At 30.0% G+C, this 20,990-nt stretch overlaps 1 protein-coding gene across 6 annotated transcripts in view; it reads right to left on the bottom strand.

Moving 5' to 3' along the window:
* Positions 1–152: 152 nt before the first annotated feature.
* Positions 153–20,990, bottom strand: part of LOC116777617 (ras-specific guanine nucleotide-releasing factor RalGPS1-like) — a 22,648-nt gene continuing 1,810 nt past the window's right edge. For 5 of the 6 annotated variants that reach the window (XM_061526291.1, XM_061526289.1, XM_032671273.2 and 2 more), the window contains 8 exons: positions 20,788–20,951; positions 20,463–20,605; positions 18,460–18,670; positions 17,968–18,171; positions 15,090–15,227; positions 13,710–13,877; positions 7,566–7,706; positions 153–4,945 (listed from right to left, as the gene is read on the bottom strand). In XM_061526291.1, coding sequence (XP_061382275.1) covers positions 4,843–4,945; positions 7,566–7,706; positions 13,710–13,877; positions 15,090–15,227; positions 17,968–18,171; positions 18,460–18,670; positions 20,463–20,605; positions 20,788–20,951 — 1,272 coding nt within the window. In that variant the 3' untranslated portion in view covers positions 153–4,842. The remainder of the gene's footprint in view (positions 4,946–7,565; positions 7,707–13,709; positions 13,878–15,089; positions 15,228–17,967; positions 18,172–18,459; positions 18,671–20,462; positions 20,606–20,787; positions 20,952–20,990) is intronic. The other variant, XM_032671274.2, reaches the window with a different exon arrangement.

A 20,990-nucleotide genomic window follows, 5' to 3' on the forward strand; every position in this document is an offset into this window, starting at 1 on the left:
TTCCCATGTCGATAAGTAAGACGTTCTTGGAAGATTAACACGATACATCTACTTTTTAAAATTTCATACATCATATACGTTATCATATACGATACGATCGTATTTAAATGTCAGGTTTTGTTTTGGGTTGGATTGTGAAATGAAACTAGAACCATATTTTAGAATTTTATTGAACACAAGAGCACAGTGTGCTAAAACACTTAGGTATAATAATAGTACAAAGCTTAGAAGTTACTTATCGCTCTCGTGAGATTAAAATATCAGAGACCAAAAGATACCACATATCCTATTATATCAATTACAATAGTTGATACGGAACACACGTGAATACCAAAACTTTGAAAAATTCGTTAATATATAGCCCTTGTTGCGGCACTCCAAACTAAATCTGTTAAATTTATAGTAACACGAAGTACACCCACTGCTATCACTATCTTGAAATATATCACTTATATATTCACCGACCGAGTATAATCATGTACATAGTTTTTATAAGTAAATAAGAAAAGGAGAAAAAAAACTAGATATAAAGTATCGTAATTTTAGGAGGCTCGGTTGAATAAAAACATTCACCATTTATCTCAGTTTTGTTATCAATGTACATATGTAGTAGGTTACTATATAAATATATATAGGTTTTTTTTTATTAAATATAGTTAGCGATGAATTACATAAGTATATACATAATATATGTCACGACGTTACAAACCAATGCGTGTATATAAAGCGCTACTGGGGCAATACATTCTGATTTATCTAGTGTATACCAATGAATATTACAAACAACTTATATAGCACCAATACATTAATCACTGTTTCCAATAAATTTTAATTACACAAAAATCTAACACTAAATATGATATTATACGTTCAAACTATCATCTAGCTATATGATAAGCGGTATCTTTTAGAATCACTTGTCTTAAATTATAATAAAACACCTCGTGACTATATTTGTTACAAAGAAATGTGACTTCTTCCCTTAAAAATTACGCGTGTACTTTAACAATATTTTCTGCTATAGATTCAAAATAATATCATATGAAAATAACTGTTCTGATCATCATTTCTACATACATCGATCAAAACTTGTATTTATTGTTTACAATACGTAATGAGATAGACGTAATATAATTTATTTAATTTGTTCACAAAAGCTATAACTATGAGTAGACGACCCCCTAGCGGAGTTTTAATATCACATCACTAATAGTAACTGTATGAAAATGAAGATTCTCTTAATAGCAAATTGTCAGTAGAGTAACATCAGGTATAGCCTCCAGTAAACTTACAACTATATATGAATGCGCTTAGAATTCACACTGGCGCAATACACGAAAACAAATAAGCAATATATTCGTGAAATAACTGTAAAGTTAAACGGAATTTATACGGCAAGAATTTTTTTTTATAACATAAAGTTTAATAAAAAAATTACATTTCAGCACTTCGATATCAAATAAAGCGTATAACGGTTTTATAACGGAAAGTGTACAGTGCAGCGTGTTTATTGACTTTAAAATTGTGTTTTATTTAACATTGCTTTACCGGCGATTGTTAGAAAGCTATTGTTTTTATTTATCTCTAATATTATGAGTTAATATTGTTCATTCTCGTACGTAAACTGTTTTATATTATGAATTAATGTTTAACAGCTAAAGAATGCTAGGAAAAATATATTTAATTTGTATTCATAGAAGGATCTATAACATTAAACATTACTTATAATAGCCATTTTGTGTATTTGCATTAACTTTATATATTTTAAATTTTACACGAATATGTGTTATAAGACGAATATCGCATGCGTTAATTTTAATAGACTAATTGAAATTAATAGCCAGATAATGGTATCATTAACGACCTGCAAACTCTTAATATTTCAGTAAGAAAACCGTCGACCTAAATATCCTTCTATTCACCTGCCTTAAGGAAGTGAGAGCTCGTAAACAACTTTCATAGAAATATAAAATTTAGCGCCGCAAAAAAAAATCCTTGTGCATTTGAAAAATTAAGGACATTTTAATTTTCATACGTACAGCACATAGATATTTATATATTTGAAATGTGTATATATATTTCGTGCGAATATGAAATATCTTTGTTATATGTATTTCAGAAAATGCATACAAAACTTCGATCTGTTTTAGAACATCCACGTTCCCATATAAAATAGCAGTATTCGAAAAGTACAAATTCAATCAACGTAACGTTGAAAATTTCGATGTTCTCTAAGTTACAGACATTTAATTAACTTTTGTACGTACGTGTACATAAAACTAAATTGCCTTCAAACTAGAGATAATGTTATATATTTAAAAAGAAAACATCGTAATAATTTAATATGCACTGAAACCAATTGAAGTATGTAAGTACATGCTTTCAGAGGACGAATAATCATTAAGTTTTGTATCATATTCTATTTGAATGAATTTCGCTGTACAATAAAGCTTTTTATAAAACAAATAAATCAAACACTCGAGCATTCAGTGGTTAATTAAAACTCTTTTATATATAATAATAAATTTTCCATGTTATGATCATAATATTCTCGACTAAGTTACTTAAACACGTTTTCATAGTAATATCAAAAACAACTTTGATTTATTTCAGTTTGATAAAATATAGCGAAGTGAAATATAATTATATAAAAAGTACTTAATTCTCAAGTGTTAACCGTAAGTCAAGTGCTAAGAAACAACGTTGACTTAATTAAGTATGGTAAATTGCACCCTGGAATGAATTTTTTGTTTCTAAAGTGTGAAAAACTTAAACCAAAGAATGATGCCAATTGATCGGTAATGTTAAGCGGGACCTAAAATTGTAGAAGTAACGTTCCATAATTTTAACATCGGCATGTATTGTACAGGCTTACATTGAGTAGGTCGTACATTAAGATAGATTGTAAGATCTATTTTTAATAAAATTAGTTTCAAGTAATCTTTAGTTTTCCCTCGGCTTTCCGTCTGTAGCTAACGTAATTGCTGTCGTTCAGAATAACTAATGAATTGTTAACACTGTGTTCGGGAGCGGTAACGTTTACCAATTTTATATTGAGGTCACACAATATTTAGGGTATCCGGATCTAAAAAGACAACACATTTGCATATACATAAACCAATTTAAGTAACGTGTTGATAGTAACATCGACGTAGTTCCGACTGAAAATTATACACTTCATACAAATAAAAAACATTAATAAATTATTAGAAATTTAAATAACATCACAGAGTAATTTTTCTTCGTTTTAAAATATTAAAATGATTCGATGCTTAAGACTCGTCCAATTTTCAAATCGATTACTCGATAATATTTAAAGTGATAGATAGATGATAATCGATTTTTCCATGTTAACAACACGTAGGGAGTAAAGATAACATCCTTAGTGTATCGAGCACCACTCGACTTATTGATTTCAAACTTGAAACCGTGGTCCAGTGGAGAGACGACGCCGTGTATAATGAACGTAAAAAGACCGAGTTACAGATATTAAATAACAGTTACGGAACCTTAAAAAAAACTGTTCAAATTTATTTATATTCTAGAACACCTGAATAGATTTAAACATAAAAAAAAAAAATAAAGAACTATCAAAATAAAAACAATAAAGAAACATTTTATTAGAAGCGTGTATTAAATATAAGTAACGAAGCAACAGTTGTTTCCAGGTTGAATCGAGCGTTCGGTATCACTAATTGAAAATTTTAAAACTTGAAATACTTAAACGATAGTTATTGAAAATGAAACGTACGTTTTGATTTATATTTAATTCGGTTATCAAATAAAGCAACCGTAGTATGTATTGATATAAACGAAGCGTGAACGATTACTCGTTTCGTTCTTCCGCCAGTTTCACGACCTGAACGCGACGCACCCGACCTGGAACACTATCAGATGAGAACACCAACCCGGTTTATTCTGATGCAATGTGAATTCATGTTAATGTAATTTTATAAAACAACTCTTTACAGGTGATGTACTATTATGAACTTTATAGTAACAACCTGACGCACGAGTATTAAATAGAAGAAAACAGTAATTAGCATGCTACATTGCGCGACGAGGGACGCATTGTACGTTCGAATGAGTTATTCTATACTAGCTTGGGTTACGATGCATTCATGTCCATTGTTACTTCAGAGAAGCCCCGGAGAGTTTCATACAATACGAGCACATTTGAATTCAATGTTTGGTCGATATTGAATTAATGTCTGGCTTACGTTTTGAATATCTCTATTCGATATTACAGTGCACTGTTCTCTCATTTCTTCATTATCTTATAATCTATTGGTTTCTTTTTTATTATTATTATTTTTTAACAATAAAATATTACATAAATTTTTCGGTGGATTCGAAATTGTAACTTACGAGTAAATATATCGTGTAAAGAATTTGTTCTAAGCCTTAATACAAGTGTTAAAAACTGTTATAATTTAATGACTTCATTTGAATAAATATTAAGGTTCGAGTGTTGGCAATGTTAGAAGGTAGTCAGTCTAAATTAGATGTTAGAAGGTAGTCAGTGTCGGTTTGAAGTAACTAGACGCTTTGTGATTATTATAAAAACTGAAAATATATACGAGAATGATTATTTAGAAGGTGTAATAAATTTAAATCCAAAAGATATGTTTACAAATTGATCTCAAGCTATAACTAGAAAAAATTGCGAATGACAAAGTACAAGGTACAATTAATGTAAGACTAAAATATTTTAACAAAACAAAAAATAAAGTTTAAAACTTACATACTAATTGTATTAATAAAAATTGTCAGGTAAATAGAAAAAAAAAAGACTACACAAAAAATCAGATCGCAAATTACGTACATAGTGTAGATCGTATTTTATTCGAATGACATAAGATTCGCTGGCAACGGCGTCACCAATTTGTTGGTGACGTCATTGATCCTTGCCGCCCATTGCTTCGCTGTTGAATCGTTTCCAGTTCTGCAACAAATATATTTGTTACCAACGTATGAAAGAAAACTACCATTATAATATTGATTACTTCGTTTCATTGTTCCATTTCTTTACAGTGCTTTACTTTTTGAAAATAAAAATATATTGAAAGAGACAACGATTGCTATGGAGTACATTTTTTTTAAAACAAGATGGATTACGTTTCTAATAATGTGCCTAGGTTTTAAGATTTCAATGACATTTTAAGTATAAATATTGAAAATTTTGTTTGTCAACAATAATTCGTAAGAGCCATTCTAAAAATTTTCGAAACTTAAATAAATATATTCTCTGAAACAAAACCGTGACCGTACATGTCTTTAAAGTTAGACATTAATGCATTTCTATAGTTTGTGAACAGAAGGTTCTTAATTATATAAAAAAAATACGACAAGTATAGTCTTTTCAATATTACAAATATATTTTTTTGGGCATGTGTGAGGAATATTGTAAAACCAATATTGCCTATGCAGTATACAGACCATTACAATTTTATATCTTTTCGCCATGTGTAACTTTTGAATTATATCCATTTTTGAGATCAAACACCCTTATACTTTTTTTCCAGCCAGCCACTGTGTAATAATTTAGCTCATTTTAATTAACATTTTTAACTGGTACTGCAACCAGTATGCTTACCCCAATTTGGCATCGTCACGCTATATACGGAGGCTTTGTTTTTTTTTTTTTTGCCATGAAACTTTGCACATTATAGTATTATTGTAGCTTATTGAATTAGAAACGACAAACTCTATGTATAGTGTATGCACCTCTTTCTTATCATTTAGGTAAACAGAACAAGCTGAAACCTAATACAGCTGACATCAATAACGGCTCCTATAAAACAAGCTTTTATTTAAGTAATTCAATGATACTATCCAATAGTAGTTACGTTAGTGATAAATTATCCTGGATATTGATGTTCCATATGAAAATATAAAACATATAAATAAATATATAATAATATAAAACAACCAGCCTTTATTTTTCTCTTATATTTAAAACTGATCAATTTAATACGGAAATAATTGATTACATCAACTCTCGACTTACGATATAAGAAATGTATGTGACGACATTTATGCAACACAATAGATTTTACGAAGTTTCACACCAGCTGGTATTGCGATGGCGTTAACAATGAAAAATTCCCGTTTTTAAGAAACAGCTCCTGTATGATTCAAATTTTTTAGGGCTCTCTATAGGTGATGCATAAATTATCTATGAACTAATTTTATAAATATCTTATCCCCAGTAATGATTGCGGGGGTGGGTATTAACAACGAAAATTTTTAATTTCTCTATTACATGCCACGTTAAGCGGACGGGTAACGCATAGTTATTATAACGTATAATATAATATATAATAAACTCTAAAGGTCAATTTAAAGAATTTGAAATATCGTCCATTAACCAACGTTTCATCCTACGATAAAAAGTAATTGATTACTGATTATATGAGAAAAGATGAGTCGTCTTAACAAAATTCAAACATCTATCTCGCGCTTTCCTGTTTGATATTGTTTCCTTGATTGTTACATATATCAAGAATTTAGAAAATCTTGTCGAATATACAGAAAAATGGATGCGAATTATATAAAATTAATGGAAATGTTCTCATCAGAGCGCTTTATTCAATATTACTATCAGACAGTCAGAGAGTAAATTTCCATTTTTTTAAAACAATCTTAAGTTATAAATGCCACCTGAATGAGTATAGGTAGGATGGCAAAGGGGAACGAATTGTGGGATTATATCGAAACGGAAAGCAACAACGCAGCAGAAATAGCTACTACAAACATATATTTTTAAACAGGGGATTACACCCCAGTCGAACAAGTTGATTAATGAGGTGTAATAAGTGATAACAGCAAAAAGGTTTCTAACAACAAATTGATTAATTTATTTTTTGTTAAAATATATTTTCGTGGGCTGCTAAGGTATCTATCAAATGAGGACAAACACTTTATTGTGACAAACAATAAAGGACCCTGTAAATTCTAGCATTGTAGCTGGTAATTTATTTACCGCGTTAGCTTCATAGAATACTATTAAAAAAAGCAAAAACCCTCAGCACTTAGTATAAGAAATTATCCACCAAATCACGATTTCCAGGTGATAAATGTCTATACAAAGGTTTGAAGCTCGTCACTCTTCTGACGAAACACTTTTTGCTTAACTCGTTGATAGTTAGCTGTGAAGATCATCTCACGAATGGACGAGATAACTTTACGATGAGGGAAAGAGAATAAGGTAACCCTGGTAGCAAGTGACGAAGACTCTCATTTAAATAATACACACCTTTTCAAATAAACTTTTATTTTAAGACCATGTTAGGTGTAGTAGTAATAGTAAGAAATGATGACTTTATTAATATAAATAATGGAATAAAATTCAAAATTTTACTATCACGGGTTTTGATGGAAAATTTTAAGATAATATTTAATTAAACCAATCTTATATGATATATCTTTTGTTTATTAACCAATGTAATATTCAATCTGTAGAAAGAAATTGTTTAAATGATACATATAAGTATGTATGTATAAGCGAAGACATGTTAAGGTTGAAAATTATGGTCAATAGAAATAATATAAAATACACTTACTTGAATTTATATATGGTGCCAGTTCGATGATCGACTAGCTGGAAAGCATCCTGAGCCTCACAATCCATTAGAGCTGCACGCCATCCGTCATGTAGTTCTACCACCTTACAGCGCTCCTTGCTGAAGTCGTTACGACTAGTTCTGTTGAAAGCGCTTTAATTAAAATATATAAATAGTCTAAGATCCCGCTGCAAAATCACTACTTTCATTGCGTAGTGAGTAAAACACACATTTTTACAAACGTTTTTGAATAGGATAACACCGCAGTCAGAGAAAACTGGCCGCAAGTAATTTTAATTAAATCAATGTTAATTAATATTCCAATTAGAATTTCGTTCAGGTTTCTTTAACAAAAAATATCATCCACAACATAAAAACGCATGTAAAGAATACAAAAATCCATAGGTGCCGATGCACACTCGGAGACAACTAGTCACAGTCGGGTGTAAGCAGATAATATTTTGATCCATTTATACGTTCCTGACCTACACGGATGTTTTCTATATCAAATAGCAACGAAGTTCCTTAAATAGCAACTTCCTCGCTAACTTTCAGGTCAACAAAAACAAAAATATTTAATACTGTTTTGTTTACAACCTTCGAATTTTAATTAATAAAAACCAATGATTATCCAACGACGTAATGTACGCTAATAGTAAACAATTTATTTTCGTAACACTTCAATGTTTTGTAATCGGTCACATCTGTCTTTTACTTAGTAAAATACGTGATGTAAACGGATATAGGATATGCTATGTCATTTATTATTGGTTAAACAATCTTCAGGAATATAGCCCTAGACATATATATGTATACTGGACAATGTACTATAATATATATTAAGGAAATCTTCGCAACAATTCCTACCGCATTTGTTTTAAATCGAAGACATTTTCATGAAATTACATTGAAAATCTAGATCATGGAGACATACGACGGTTCCTTAAATGTGAATGATACCCTAATATGATAGGTTAGCCAAAACAATTTAAATGAACCGTAGAACACTCCTAATTAGCGCACGTTAAAGAAATTAAGAATGAACGGGAAGTATGATTTCAGCTACAAAAAGCTTGTAGGACTCTGAGCTTTAAAGAAAATTTGGTTTATTGAGAGATTCAACTAAGTCTTTGGATACATTTCAAAGATTAGAGATTTGATTAAAGACTAGGCACCCTTGTATGAACTTTCTGTCAAAAGATTGTTTTTCTATGTTCCTGTATGTATAGATGATTAATGGAAATTTAGGCTATTTAAACTGATTTCAAAAAGAAAAAAACTGATTTATTTGTAAACTATAAGAATTACAATAACAAGCAGAATAATAAAAATAAGATCAAAAATTGCAATCAGCCCGATCCTATAAAAGTAAATGCAGCAAAAAAAATTAATAAAAAATAATTTTATAAACATTTTCAGCTTATTTTTCTGACGACAATCAACTACGGGCCAGTACAGGTCTTGCAGCACAGATTAAAATGATGGGAATACGACCTTCGTCAGCGAAGATAATCACACTTCATAATACTAACGTCATTAATATATAATTGAAATGTCGACCATAATGATCTGTTAATGGATTAATTATTGAAATCTAAACTAAGTAACCACTTACCATAATGAGGCCAGTTAGCTAACAATGGCGGTACGGTTATTTTTATTAGCCCTTTACGTGAGATTCGTAACTCTAACTGCTAACAGAATAATAAATACTAATACAGAATCATTCAACAAATATGTTCAAATAAATAAAAAAGTGCTTTCATTCATAACTGTCAGGGAAAATGTATGCTTCATATCTGACACATTGGTCAGAGGATTGGAAGGCTTGTAAACATTAAAATAAAGATATTACTAAACATAACATAACATAACAAAACATAACATAACATAACATAACATACTAAACAAAAATATTTTGCAGCGAAATATTTTTCAAGCCATTTTCAAGCCATACTAAACAAAAATATTTTGCAGCGAAATATTCAAAACATTTATTCTAGAAATCTAGATAGTCAATTCCGATTTGTTTATCTCGAAAATAATTCGGAATATTGGTTTATTCAATTATTTTATGAATTTTATTAGTAGATAATGATAATTCTTTGAAATACATATGGATTTTTTCATATTTATGCAGACTTAATAGTCATATTTAGGTTGTTGAAATTTTTTTTAAATAGCAAACTAAAAATTCGAAGAAAGCCAACGAGGTATGCTATAATGGCACAGAGTTTAGTGACCAGTGGCGTGCACACCATAGATGCAAATAAGCACTGCTTACCCTACCCATACAACAGCTAAACCTACATTGTTTAATTCTTACTTACATACTTATAATCATAAAATACGCATATTTAATTGTTTACAGACATTTAATAATATTCCATTTGATTCACGATTTGGTAAAATTATTAAAAGTGCCATCTATAAACAGAAAACGAAATATTTTCGACCGACCGCTGATAACTGCTACCGCCGCTATGCAGCCAGAGTGGCGGTAGGCACAACTACTCAGTGCATATTTTCCATACAAATAATCTCAAGGACGGTCTACAAATTTCGTGTTGTATGCAGAACATGTTTGCATTTGTGTGCAAAAACTATGCATGGTTATGGTTCGAGAGGCACTGCTTCCTGAATTATTCTTTTAAAATGTCATAGAAACTGTTAATTGTCAAATGAAACGGGACTATTTGATTGATGGGTATAGTGTTCATATATTTTTTTCGCCATTTTGTTATTATTGAATATTGTCATTTGTCTTTCAAAGAGCAACGCAATAAGTTCTAATTAGCTATTCAGTGTATTTATTAACAAATTATGGAAAATTATAGTTATGAGCTCTGTGCTGGTGATGTGTGCTTAACGAAATTAATTACGATTACGTTTTCAATTGTCATTTGAATTTTGAATTTGTCATTGTCGTTTGTTGCTGTTTGATGATAAAATTAAAATAATTATAAAAGAAAGGTGTGTGACCAGTTTAGGTTTAACTAAAAAAAAAGGTAATTTTACTCCTTTTAATAAAAAATATTATGATAGTTTTAATTAGCTAGCAGTTTGTGTACACCCAAATAAGTTATTTTGGTTTCCTTCTTTGTTGCTTTTAAAAAATAATAATAAGAATGGTTGGATCTCCACTGGACATTCCGATTTAAATAACTTTCATACAACGGAGATGAACAGATCGTAATCGTTTTAAGGTAGATTCATGGCTCAGAGATAGTTGATAGATTTATAAAATATATAGATCTTAGACCTAAGCTCTGATCGGACTGTTGTAACTTTATACGCGAATATTATCAATGTTTAAAAGAAACTAATATTTTGAGATTAGTACGCGTATTTAATTATTCTTAAAAACTACATACTCCCGCCGTTTCGGTTACTTTGCAGCAACCTTGATCACGGCGGATATCTTGTCTGTCCGTTAAACATAATAGTTTCATTTAAATGAATACTCACGAAAGTATTAGACGTCATTGTTATAAATTTTTGAGAGGAGGAATTTATAATGAAAATTGGTATTTTTTTTTCGAACATATTCTGCTTACCCTACCCCAAATCTCTGTGCACGGGCCTGTTAGTGACGGAGCTTTTTAAAATAAACTAGACTTCAGTACCAAGCCAAGAACTTCTACGCCTTTCAAGCTCCACCAGAGTTCTTAAAGCCCTTGTAGAATTAAAGCCCTTGTAGAACGTCGAATATAATTCTCTTTAATTTAAACATCCTTTAGATGCGAATATATAAATATGACGTCAGGGAGAAATTGTTGTTCTATTTCATAATTATAATTGCTTAATATTAATATTTTAATAGAAAATACGACGGAAGAAACGTGGACATTAAACGTCCAGAAACGTGGACATTAAATGTCCATTATGTCATAAAAGGAAGTCTGAATTATTACCGTGGAAAGTTTTATTACAAACAAAGCTTTTGTTCAGCACATATCGTTTTAATAGTATTTTAGGAATAATGGATGCATAAAATAAATGAAAAATTATATCTCGTTCACTGTCTAACACTTTCTCATAATGCATAGATAATTCAATAGTAATTTCCTAGGAGTAACACTAAAGTTACTTCGGCACAGCTCGTTGATGAACACGTCAGGAAGAAATGCTACCTGGTACTAAGACATTGTGACGAGGAAATATTTACAGATGCTCATTAAAATAATATTAATATAACTCGCTACCACCTCCTATGAAAACATGAATACACTCAATATCCAATTTATTTCTATTATAGTAGACAGTAAAACTATATCTTAATATAAGAGGCATCTTCCACTTCCTTAAATTTCTGTACTTTCAAAATTGTGTGGAATACATCTAGATTCTACATTTATCTTATCTCCTATTTCATTAAAATGATTGCTATGTCTTATTACTTATTCTAAGTGTAAGATGTGATTGATTTTTAAAGGGATTAAAGAATAATTGGCATTATAATAATATTAGGTGTCTGTTAATTTTCACAGACTACTACAGGATCCTGTATTCACTTCTTCAAAGTAGTGCAACTCAAAATTGTAACATTACGAATATAATCCAACAGTGTGCAAGTACTGAAAAGATTAAATGTTCCAAAAGAAGTCTGGCTATGTTTTAATAAAAAAAAATTCAGGAGAGAGTAACTAATGTATAGCTTCTATTTGTATCAACCGTTGTTAAATTCCTTAAATTTTAAGTCCACACTTTGAATTACTCTTTGTTCTCTTTCTTTTTTTTTTCTTTTAGTACAACTAACATAAATATTCTACAAATCGAACAGCTAGTTTTCTTATGGCACGTATTATTCTTCAATACAGGTTTCATTATTAATATTAGAAAGACATATATTTTGCTCTAATTTTGTACCTAACACAACTAACATGATCACAGCACTAACGGTTAACAAGTGACAAGAGTTTGTCAAGTTAAACAAGATTTACGAACGAGATTTATGAAACAAAAGAAATATGTTTATTTATTTTACAATGACTTTGTAGGATTATAGATAAAGTTGATATAACAAATGATTTTTTTATTTTAAACTTATTTGTTATTGATAATATACTATAGAATTTTATCAATCCAGTCCAAAGACTACGGATTGAAATGTGTTATTACTGTCTATAAAGATATGCTTATTTATTCTGTATATTATTCAGTCTAAAATACAATCTTTTCACAATGCAAAAATATTAGTGTAATGCTTTTGTTTTTTCATAATTTTTCTTTAGATAATACATTATTATATAACAATAACTATAAATATTCAGACGTTTATCAAAATTTTACTAATTTTTCGGTTTCCTATAGTACAGTCTCATCTTCGACATCAAAAAAGGAATTCTAAATACGAAAACAACTTTTATTTCAAGTGGAATCAAAGAAAATGGTCTTGTTCGATGATCTCCTAAAACGTCGTTTGAAATAACATTTCAATTCTTTTTAGAATTATTAAAGCTATTTGTCTCTTGAAATACGGAAGCGATAGTTATGTACAAAACTCTTATGATTATTTCAACAATTATATTCCACAAACTTAAGATAAAGAATAAAAAACTATATCATTTTAGAACTTTTTAGGTAGCCCTTCGTATCATAAACTCCTTGTCTTAATTAGCAAAAGCATAAGAATTATCTGTGCGCTATCTTGTTATAAGAGCAATATTGAGGAGCCTAATAATTTCGTTTGTGTACATTTATATAATTCATTAGTCTATGTTGGAAAGGAGTCCAGAATATGCGTCCATACAATCGTTTCTTATATACCAAACGCCCTGTTTCTAAGATATTGTATGTTTACTATTATATTTATTGTCAAGAGTGTTAACTTCAACCTAGGAACTTTTGAGAGTATTAACGTAAGTTACGATTATTATTATTTTTAATTTAATTTGGATTTTGATACGCCTATCTGAAATATAGTAACAATTGTCTTATCTCCATTTATTTATGAAATTTATGTAATTTTATTAAAAGGTTATTTATTCTTCCAGCATTTTAAACATCACAAACGGGAGCAAGCCTTGATAAGGAAGTTAAGAAGATGTCAGATTATAAAATAACAGACGGGATGCTTAAAAATTACATTATATAAAATATTTAGATATTAAACTTGACATCAAAAACATAAAATCAACTCACCCTTTGAATGTCTTTGAGCTGTAGAAAATAAGAACGTTCCCGGATATCTGTAACCAGTACCGTTGCCATGACGACAGAGATATCTTTCTCCCGTCTTTTATGATAGTTTTTCTGCGGACGTAACTTTGAAACTCGCACTCCACTGAGTCCATAACAGACGAGCCATCACTGTGAAAATTAGATTTCATCTTAACAGGATTTCAGATACACAAAAATAGATAGCACAAAGATGCGAGCTGTTCAAACTTATCACCCAGGTGATTGCACGTCAAATCCATATATGCCAACATTTACTCACTAACAAGTACATTGAATATTTTCATATAAACTAAAAGTCACCATCTCTAACTTAGCCGCAAAGTAAGGTAAAAAAGACGGACAATAACGCTCAAATCACATCTTAAAATCAGTATCACTTACTTTTAGGTCGCAATGCCAGCGAAAATTAAATAATAAGGTCGGATGTGAATAAATTATTTGCACATGTAAAAAGAGCATATTCAGAAATAATTAATTTTTGTGATTTTAATAGAAATTTACCTAAAATTCTGTATTCTACCACAAACAAATAACCACGATTTACGAAACCATGGCCCACTTATTAAATTCGTGAAGCCAAAAGCTTGAGCTATAGAAACGTAAACAATGAAAATAAAATTAACAATGTTTTGTTTTATCGGGAAAAAACAATTACTTCCCAACTATTTTATCACTATCATTTACATTCCGCGTCCACCAAAACACGCCCATTACATAAATGAGAACAGGATGGTCTGCACAAATAGCAGTAATTAATGTAAAATTGACTTAGTCAAAATATAATAACAAACTGGATTTAATTAAAGAATTTTTTCGACAAAAATGTACCAAAAAGTAAACCAAGAAACGATAAACAATTGATGAAAAATGCACAAAGTCCTGTACAGTAAATATTGCAACATTAAAGAGGGTAACCGCCCCTGGATACTAAACATTACTATAAAATGAAGCCGTTTAATGTTAGAAGAAAATCATAAGTTCATGAATTCTTTTTGTTTTTCTTTCCATTCTATAACAACTTTTACCATTACTCTATTTTTACAACACTCTGTATTGACACGTGTAAATAAAACGTTTTAATAAAGATTTTAATGGTTTCTACTGAAATACTTGAAGTAATCAACAAAAACGGAATCTTAATATAAATATATAAAATAAAATAAAAGTGGTCTTAAATTTTTCCTCAAAATGGTTTCCTCAAGTTCCTATAACAACCCTTACAAAATTACCAATAAAAATAAAATGGTATTTGTTTTTGTTTGTGAGGTTTTCGTATATGTGAGATTTCCGAAACGTTTATAGATTTAATTATAAATGTTTTAAAATGACAGTAATCTTTACCTGAAAGGCAATGGTTTTGAAGTCTTAGCACCAGCCGTGGGCCAACTCGGTGACTCCAACAGCGTGTCATCTAACAAATTAACAGAACCCGCCGGCGTTCTCTCATCTTTATCTTCGCTGTGACTTTTACCAAAGATACTGCGGGTGGAGTATAATATATTATGACAAAAAAGTTTTTAGTCTTTCATAATGTTTGAAGGACTGTGCATATCAAATATTCGTAATGCAATATTAATTTCACTATCCATTCCTGATCTCGACAATGGCATCAAACATTTTATATGTGGTGCAAAATAATGTAAATAATATAAGATAAACTGTATACATATGTACATAACAAGCCTCTTTTGTAATATTGTTCCAAGGTAATTATTTGTTGCGGTATGGAAAGAACTAAAATGTAAGTCAAACACTCGTACAAGCCACAGTGTGTTAAGTACATTGGTTTTTATAACACTATATATAGTGCAATATATAAACATATACTCACATATATACATTGTTACTTAATCTATTTTAATATTCATCAAAAGATATAATATTTTGATGCTGTACAAGATACTTATCACATGTGTTACTAAGACTTCAGAACACCCAATGGATTTTATATCTTATATGAATGTTTCGTGATAGATAAGATGATTTAATTATAGAGAACATGCAAAGGAAAAATGACGGTCATCTTCACAAGACATAATCATAATTTGTCTCTTCATATTACTCAGCCAATATTTAGCCAATTGTTATAACGTGTCCTGACGAGTTATTAGCAACATGTGCTCTAATAAATATTTCGTTACTAATTAATTATCTAATTACTGAATAACATATCTATATAGTAACTCTTTATATATTACGAATTATATTTAAATATTTTTAAGCAATAAGTAAATATACGACTAATAAAAGCATATGTTGACTTTTATATTAGTGCTCAACATATACATATATATATATATTAATTTAATATACTCAGCGTCTTTATAAAGCCCAAATTATATGCTCTGATTTATTTGTTTAAACTTAAAAGATATTAAAAATAAGACTTAACATTCATTTGAAACTCGAATAGGAACAAATCATTGCTTGTTCGAACTATATTTTCTGCCAATTAAAAAATATTCTAATGAAATTAAAAAAAAAAATCTATTAATTTTGATTATACATATTTACAATAGCATAACTTAAAAAAAACCGGCTTTTATTATTCATTACATAATTGGGACGTACCGAAAGATCCTGGAGCTGAAAAATTAGACTGTCATTTGTTTTGTCTATTGTGAATTGTGTACCGTATTAAGATAACTATTGGGTTGATTTTACAGTGCATGTAAGTTGAGAAAATATTTTCTCACTATAGCTATGGTTTAGTTTATGATCGAGTTCTTGGCTGCTTCGAGTATATATGTGATTGCAGTGCATGTACAATAAGGTTTTATACTCAAAAAGAGAATTAAATATTTAAAGTCTCCAATTACAACTAGTAACAAGGGTCTCCACATCGGTTCAAGGAGAGCATATTCATTATAATATTAGGGGAAACATGCTTTATGAACAAACAAACAAACATGAACAATTATAATTGTATCTTACGTTGTATATTTGGTCACATAAAAAAATATCCAGAAACTTTCAGCGCGGCCCATTTATAAATACATGCATATATCCGTTTTCAATAAATAATTTCCAAATTCGCGGTCATTAAGCATGCATTCGCTATTTATTTCATCTACAGAACATCAAAAATGCAAGCCGTCATCCAATTTACCGTTAAATTCACACTCACCCGACACCGAAATTGACCTTGTGAAAATTTCTTGGTAAGCTCGCGCTTCGAAACCTATGAGCCATTGTTCAAGTGTAAGATCTTGTTTAACATTCAATAATAATGGCCATCTTCACAGCTGATGGGCATTATTATCATTGGGGACGCTAGCATTCATAATTCATATAAATACGACGGTGTTAGTAAATTTTGACAGTTGCCGGCACTGATACGTTACAATGATTATGTCTGTGCAACCGACCACAGTATCACTCATGCGTACATTGACATATACCGATCGACAACACCGTACAGATAGTCTCAAAAGTCAAAATGATATGTAAATCGAAACGAAAGGCAAAGACGCTTCATCGTTTGCTGATAGAACATCCCTTATGGAATATATATACATATATATATTCTACATATAATACTTTACAATAGAGAATTCATAAATTGAACTGACTATAATAAACTGAAAAATAGTAATAACTAGTAACGAAACTGTAAAGATTCATTTTACAGAACATCTATCAGCAACTGGTGAAAACAGGCCTTAGTGATAACAGTTAACTACTTGATTTAGTTTCTTAATATCCAAAAGATCAAAGATATAGTTAAGTTAAAAGTTGACAGAGAATTTGAATAACAAGTCATCAAGTAGTTCACTGTATGGTCTTCAGAAAAACAACAGAATACATTTATAATTTTTGTTCAAACGTAACGTCAACAGAAAAATACATAACAAGTCTTATTGTGTATGCATTTATTTCAGTCACAATGATAATTATTTAACTACATGAAACAAATGGAACTGTAAAACTGTAAATTAAAACAAAAAATTGTCTTTCAATGTACTTTTTCTATTATTAGTTTTACACGAAGAAAAATGTTAAAAAAAAAATATGAAAATATTAACATCTGAAATTTTTATAGTTTACAAAAGGAAAAAAAATATATATTTTTAATATTAGTTTGTAATATATGCATTGAAATTGATTATTAATAGTTGCAATATAATTTAACTTAGACGTTCTATATGGACCAAAGTTTATTCAAAAATTCTTTACATAAAGATAGTATAGGCACAAAGGTAATAGTACAAATACATACTTGGATCCCAGCGACCGGCATTTTCTATGGGTCGGTATGAATTTAGCTTGAGTATATGACCCCTGGAGTCTTAAAGACCCTGAGCCAAGTCTGTGCGAAGGGGATAGGGTGAATGGTGTCGAGGGCCCTTGGACCTCCTTGACCGATTCCTTTGAACCAGCGCAGCTGCCGATAGGGGACGGAGGCTCCAACTTTAAAGACAACCTGAAAATTCGGACACATATAAGATAATTATCAAGGTCACAGCCTGAAGGATTAATATGAACAAGTAAATGGAGATGTCATTGAAGCAGGTTCTTGAGTAGTATATTCTTTGAATTAAACAAACAAAAAAACTAAATCTCATTGTATTTCTCCAAAGCTTTTTTACATACTCACTACCGCAGATTTCTTATGTATGTCTATGAAGTGTCTTTCTTGTCAATTTAGCACCTGCCTTAAGTCTTGCTGCTGCTTGGTGTCTTAAAATAAACTATTCGAATATCTACTCACTTGTACTGATCGTCCTCTAGAAACTTCTGAAGCTCTTCAATGTATCGGACGCTGTTTAGATAATTAGCGACATGTGGGACTGGTGTTATAGTGTACTCAGATGTTTGGTATCTTTCCAAGGCTTTCAACACCACCGCCATTTTGGCGACACGATGCGGCGAACCAGATGGATGAGCTATGTCAATGTATACAAGGTCCGTGAGGAAAATACCTGAAAATATCAATATAGTAATTTTAATATCAATAATCCTATTTAATCCTTTAGATATTGTCTCCATATGTAGTTATCAACCAGTACTGTATTTGGTGGTATTACATACAGTGATTTAAATGCATGACTAGGGAGGATCATTTTTTAAATATGATAAGACATGCGGGAAGTTACACTGAGTACGTATGTGAGTCACCGAGTCAATAATCATCAGATATTGCCAGTGGACGTACATATATTTTATTTTCTTATTAAGTAACTAATAGAACAGCATAAAAACACACACAACAATTTCTGCTGAAAACCGTAAAGTTTTGCTGAAGTATCATTTCTCTGAACATAATCAACGAAGAAATAACATGAAAATGATCAGGAAAAACGAGATGATAAAAAAAACTTGCTACTTCAAGAAAAAAGTCAACCCGAGAAATTGAAAATCGATAGAAAGCAAGGCACCCTCAATTGAAAAGAAAGCAATTCTTTTATTGTGCATAATTACTTTAATACTCCACTTATATGTTGCTTACAAATTTAACACAAACACACCAAGAATAATAACATTGTTTTCGTTTAATTTTCAACAAAAATGACCAAGTCAACCAAATCAAAAATACAGAATATCAGATCAAAAATACAGAATATCAAATCAAAAATACAGAATCAATAATTTCTAACTAGTACATGGTAATGACACACTAATGACTAACAAAATTATTTAAAATATTTAAGAAGAAATTAAATATTCACCATTCTTATCTAAATGAAAAAAAAATAAACAACATGAAATATTTATCGCCATAGGCAAAGGTCCAAAGTACGAGGCTTATGAATGTATAATATTCAATACGCCAATGTATACATTTCGTAAAGCATCAATACACTGATAAGAATTCTCGGGATATGACGATAAAGAAAGAATTTCTGGCGTTTCATTCCCCTTTAATGATACACTGAGATATACAACAATTTATCATATCAGTTTCCTGTTACAAAATTAAATAGTGCCATCCTTAAAAACGTTATATGGTTTGAAGTGGATATCTAATATTGACTATTTTTCTGTTATAAACAGAGGTCCTACAGTACTATTCCGTATATGATTGGTTATAAAATAGGGTTGAAAATTGAGGCCAGACATACAAATCTAATGAAAATATATTAAATCACTTATTTATAATTTCGTGTGCTGGTTAGAAGTAGCAGCCAAGAGAAATCATTTTAAATTTTACTGTAATTTTCAAGGGGTAGGAATCTATTTGTTTCACAAAAAGAGATATAAGTAGAAATAAATGTTGCAGATTATGTACATTGCCTTAAATATACCAAGCAGTTGGTTAGTTAATACAACCTCAAATAAATACAGAGAAAAATAAAAAAATAATGATAACTTAGAAATTATTAGCTCAAATACAGTAAGAAGACATTATTTTAAAAATCATATTTCCTTGTCCTTGTTATCGTGTTGTATATTTATTATTTCGTATCCCAAATAGTAATAGCATTTTATGGAAGAATTAAAAATGTACATTTAACGAAATGTATACAAAAACAACATGTGTATATGCACCCAAAAAAATTGTCAATGGCAATTTTTTTTTTATTGTATATCAAAAGAATAAAAACTTATTGTAAATTTGTTGGAAATTTTACATAAGTATAAGTAATGAAAAACTTCCAGCAATTTCTTACAAGTGACTCTTTACTTATTCTGAAGTAATTAATATTACAGTGGTAATTTTGTCTGTAAACCCATCATCAAAATGTGGTAAGTATTTTAATGGAATACACTAACCTAAGTATGGAATACACGGGAGAGATATAGAACGCATATATTCCCTCAAAGTCATCCAATTGTCCTTGTCACCAAATAACTCTGCCAACTTGTCAAACTGTTGCTTATCTTTCTTGGATAGACATGCCCAAGTCTTTGTCAATCTAGAAATTATATACAAAACATCTTTTAATAGATTATTCTCTTTGTGTGTACTGTTAAAATTTAGATTATATGTATGTGAAATTCTCTTTTATGTAAAATTTTGGTCTCAATAACAACAGAGACAAATATTTCTATAATTTCAGTGTTTCTCCTTCAACATAAATATTTTTGAGGTTCTTACCTATATATACTAGCACTAGTCAGAGCAGAGATGACAGCAAAAAGAGAGTGAAGATTGTTAAGATCATATAATTTCTTTGCCACCTTTATAAAGTGGGCCAATGTTTCAGCTCGCACCTTAGGTGATTGACCATTTAGTATTTCCTGTACAGTCCAAAAACTCACCTGCAATTGTCAACACATCTTTGCATAAACCTACTGTAA

This window comes from Danaus plexippus, chromosome Z (assembly GCF_018135715.1).
Source record: "Danaus plexippus chromosome Z, MEX_DaPlex, whole genome shotgun sequence".
Classification (NCBI taxonomy): Eukaryota; Metazoa; Arthropoda; class Insecta; order Lepidoptera; family Nymphalidae; genus Danaus; species Danaus plexippus.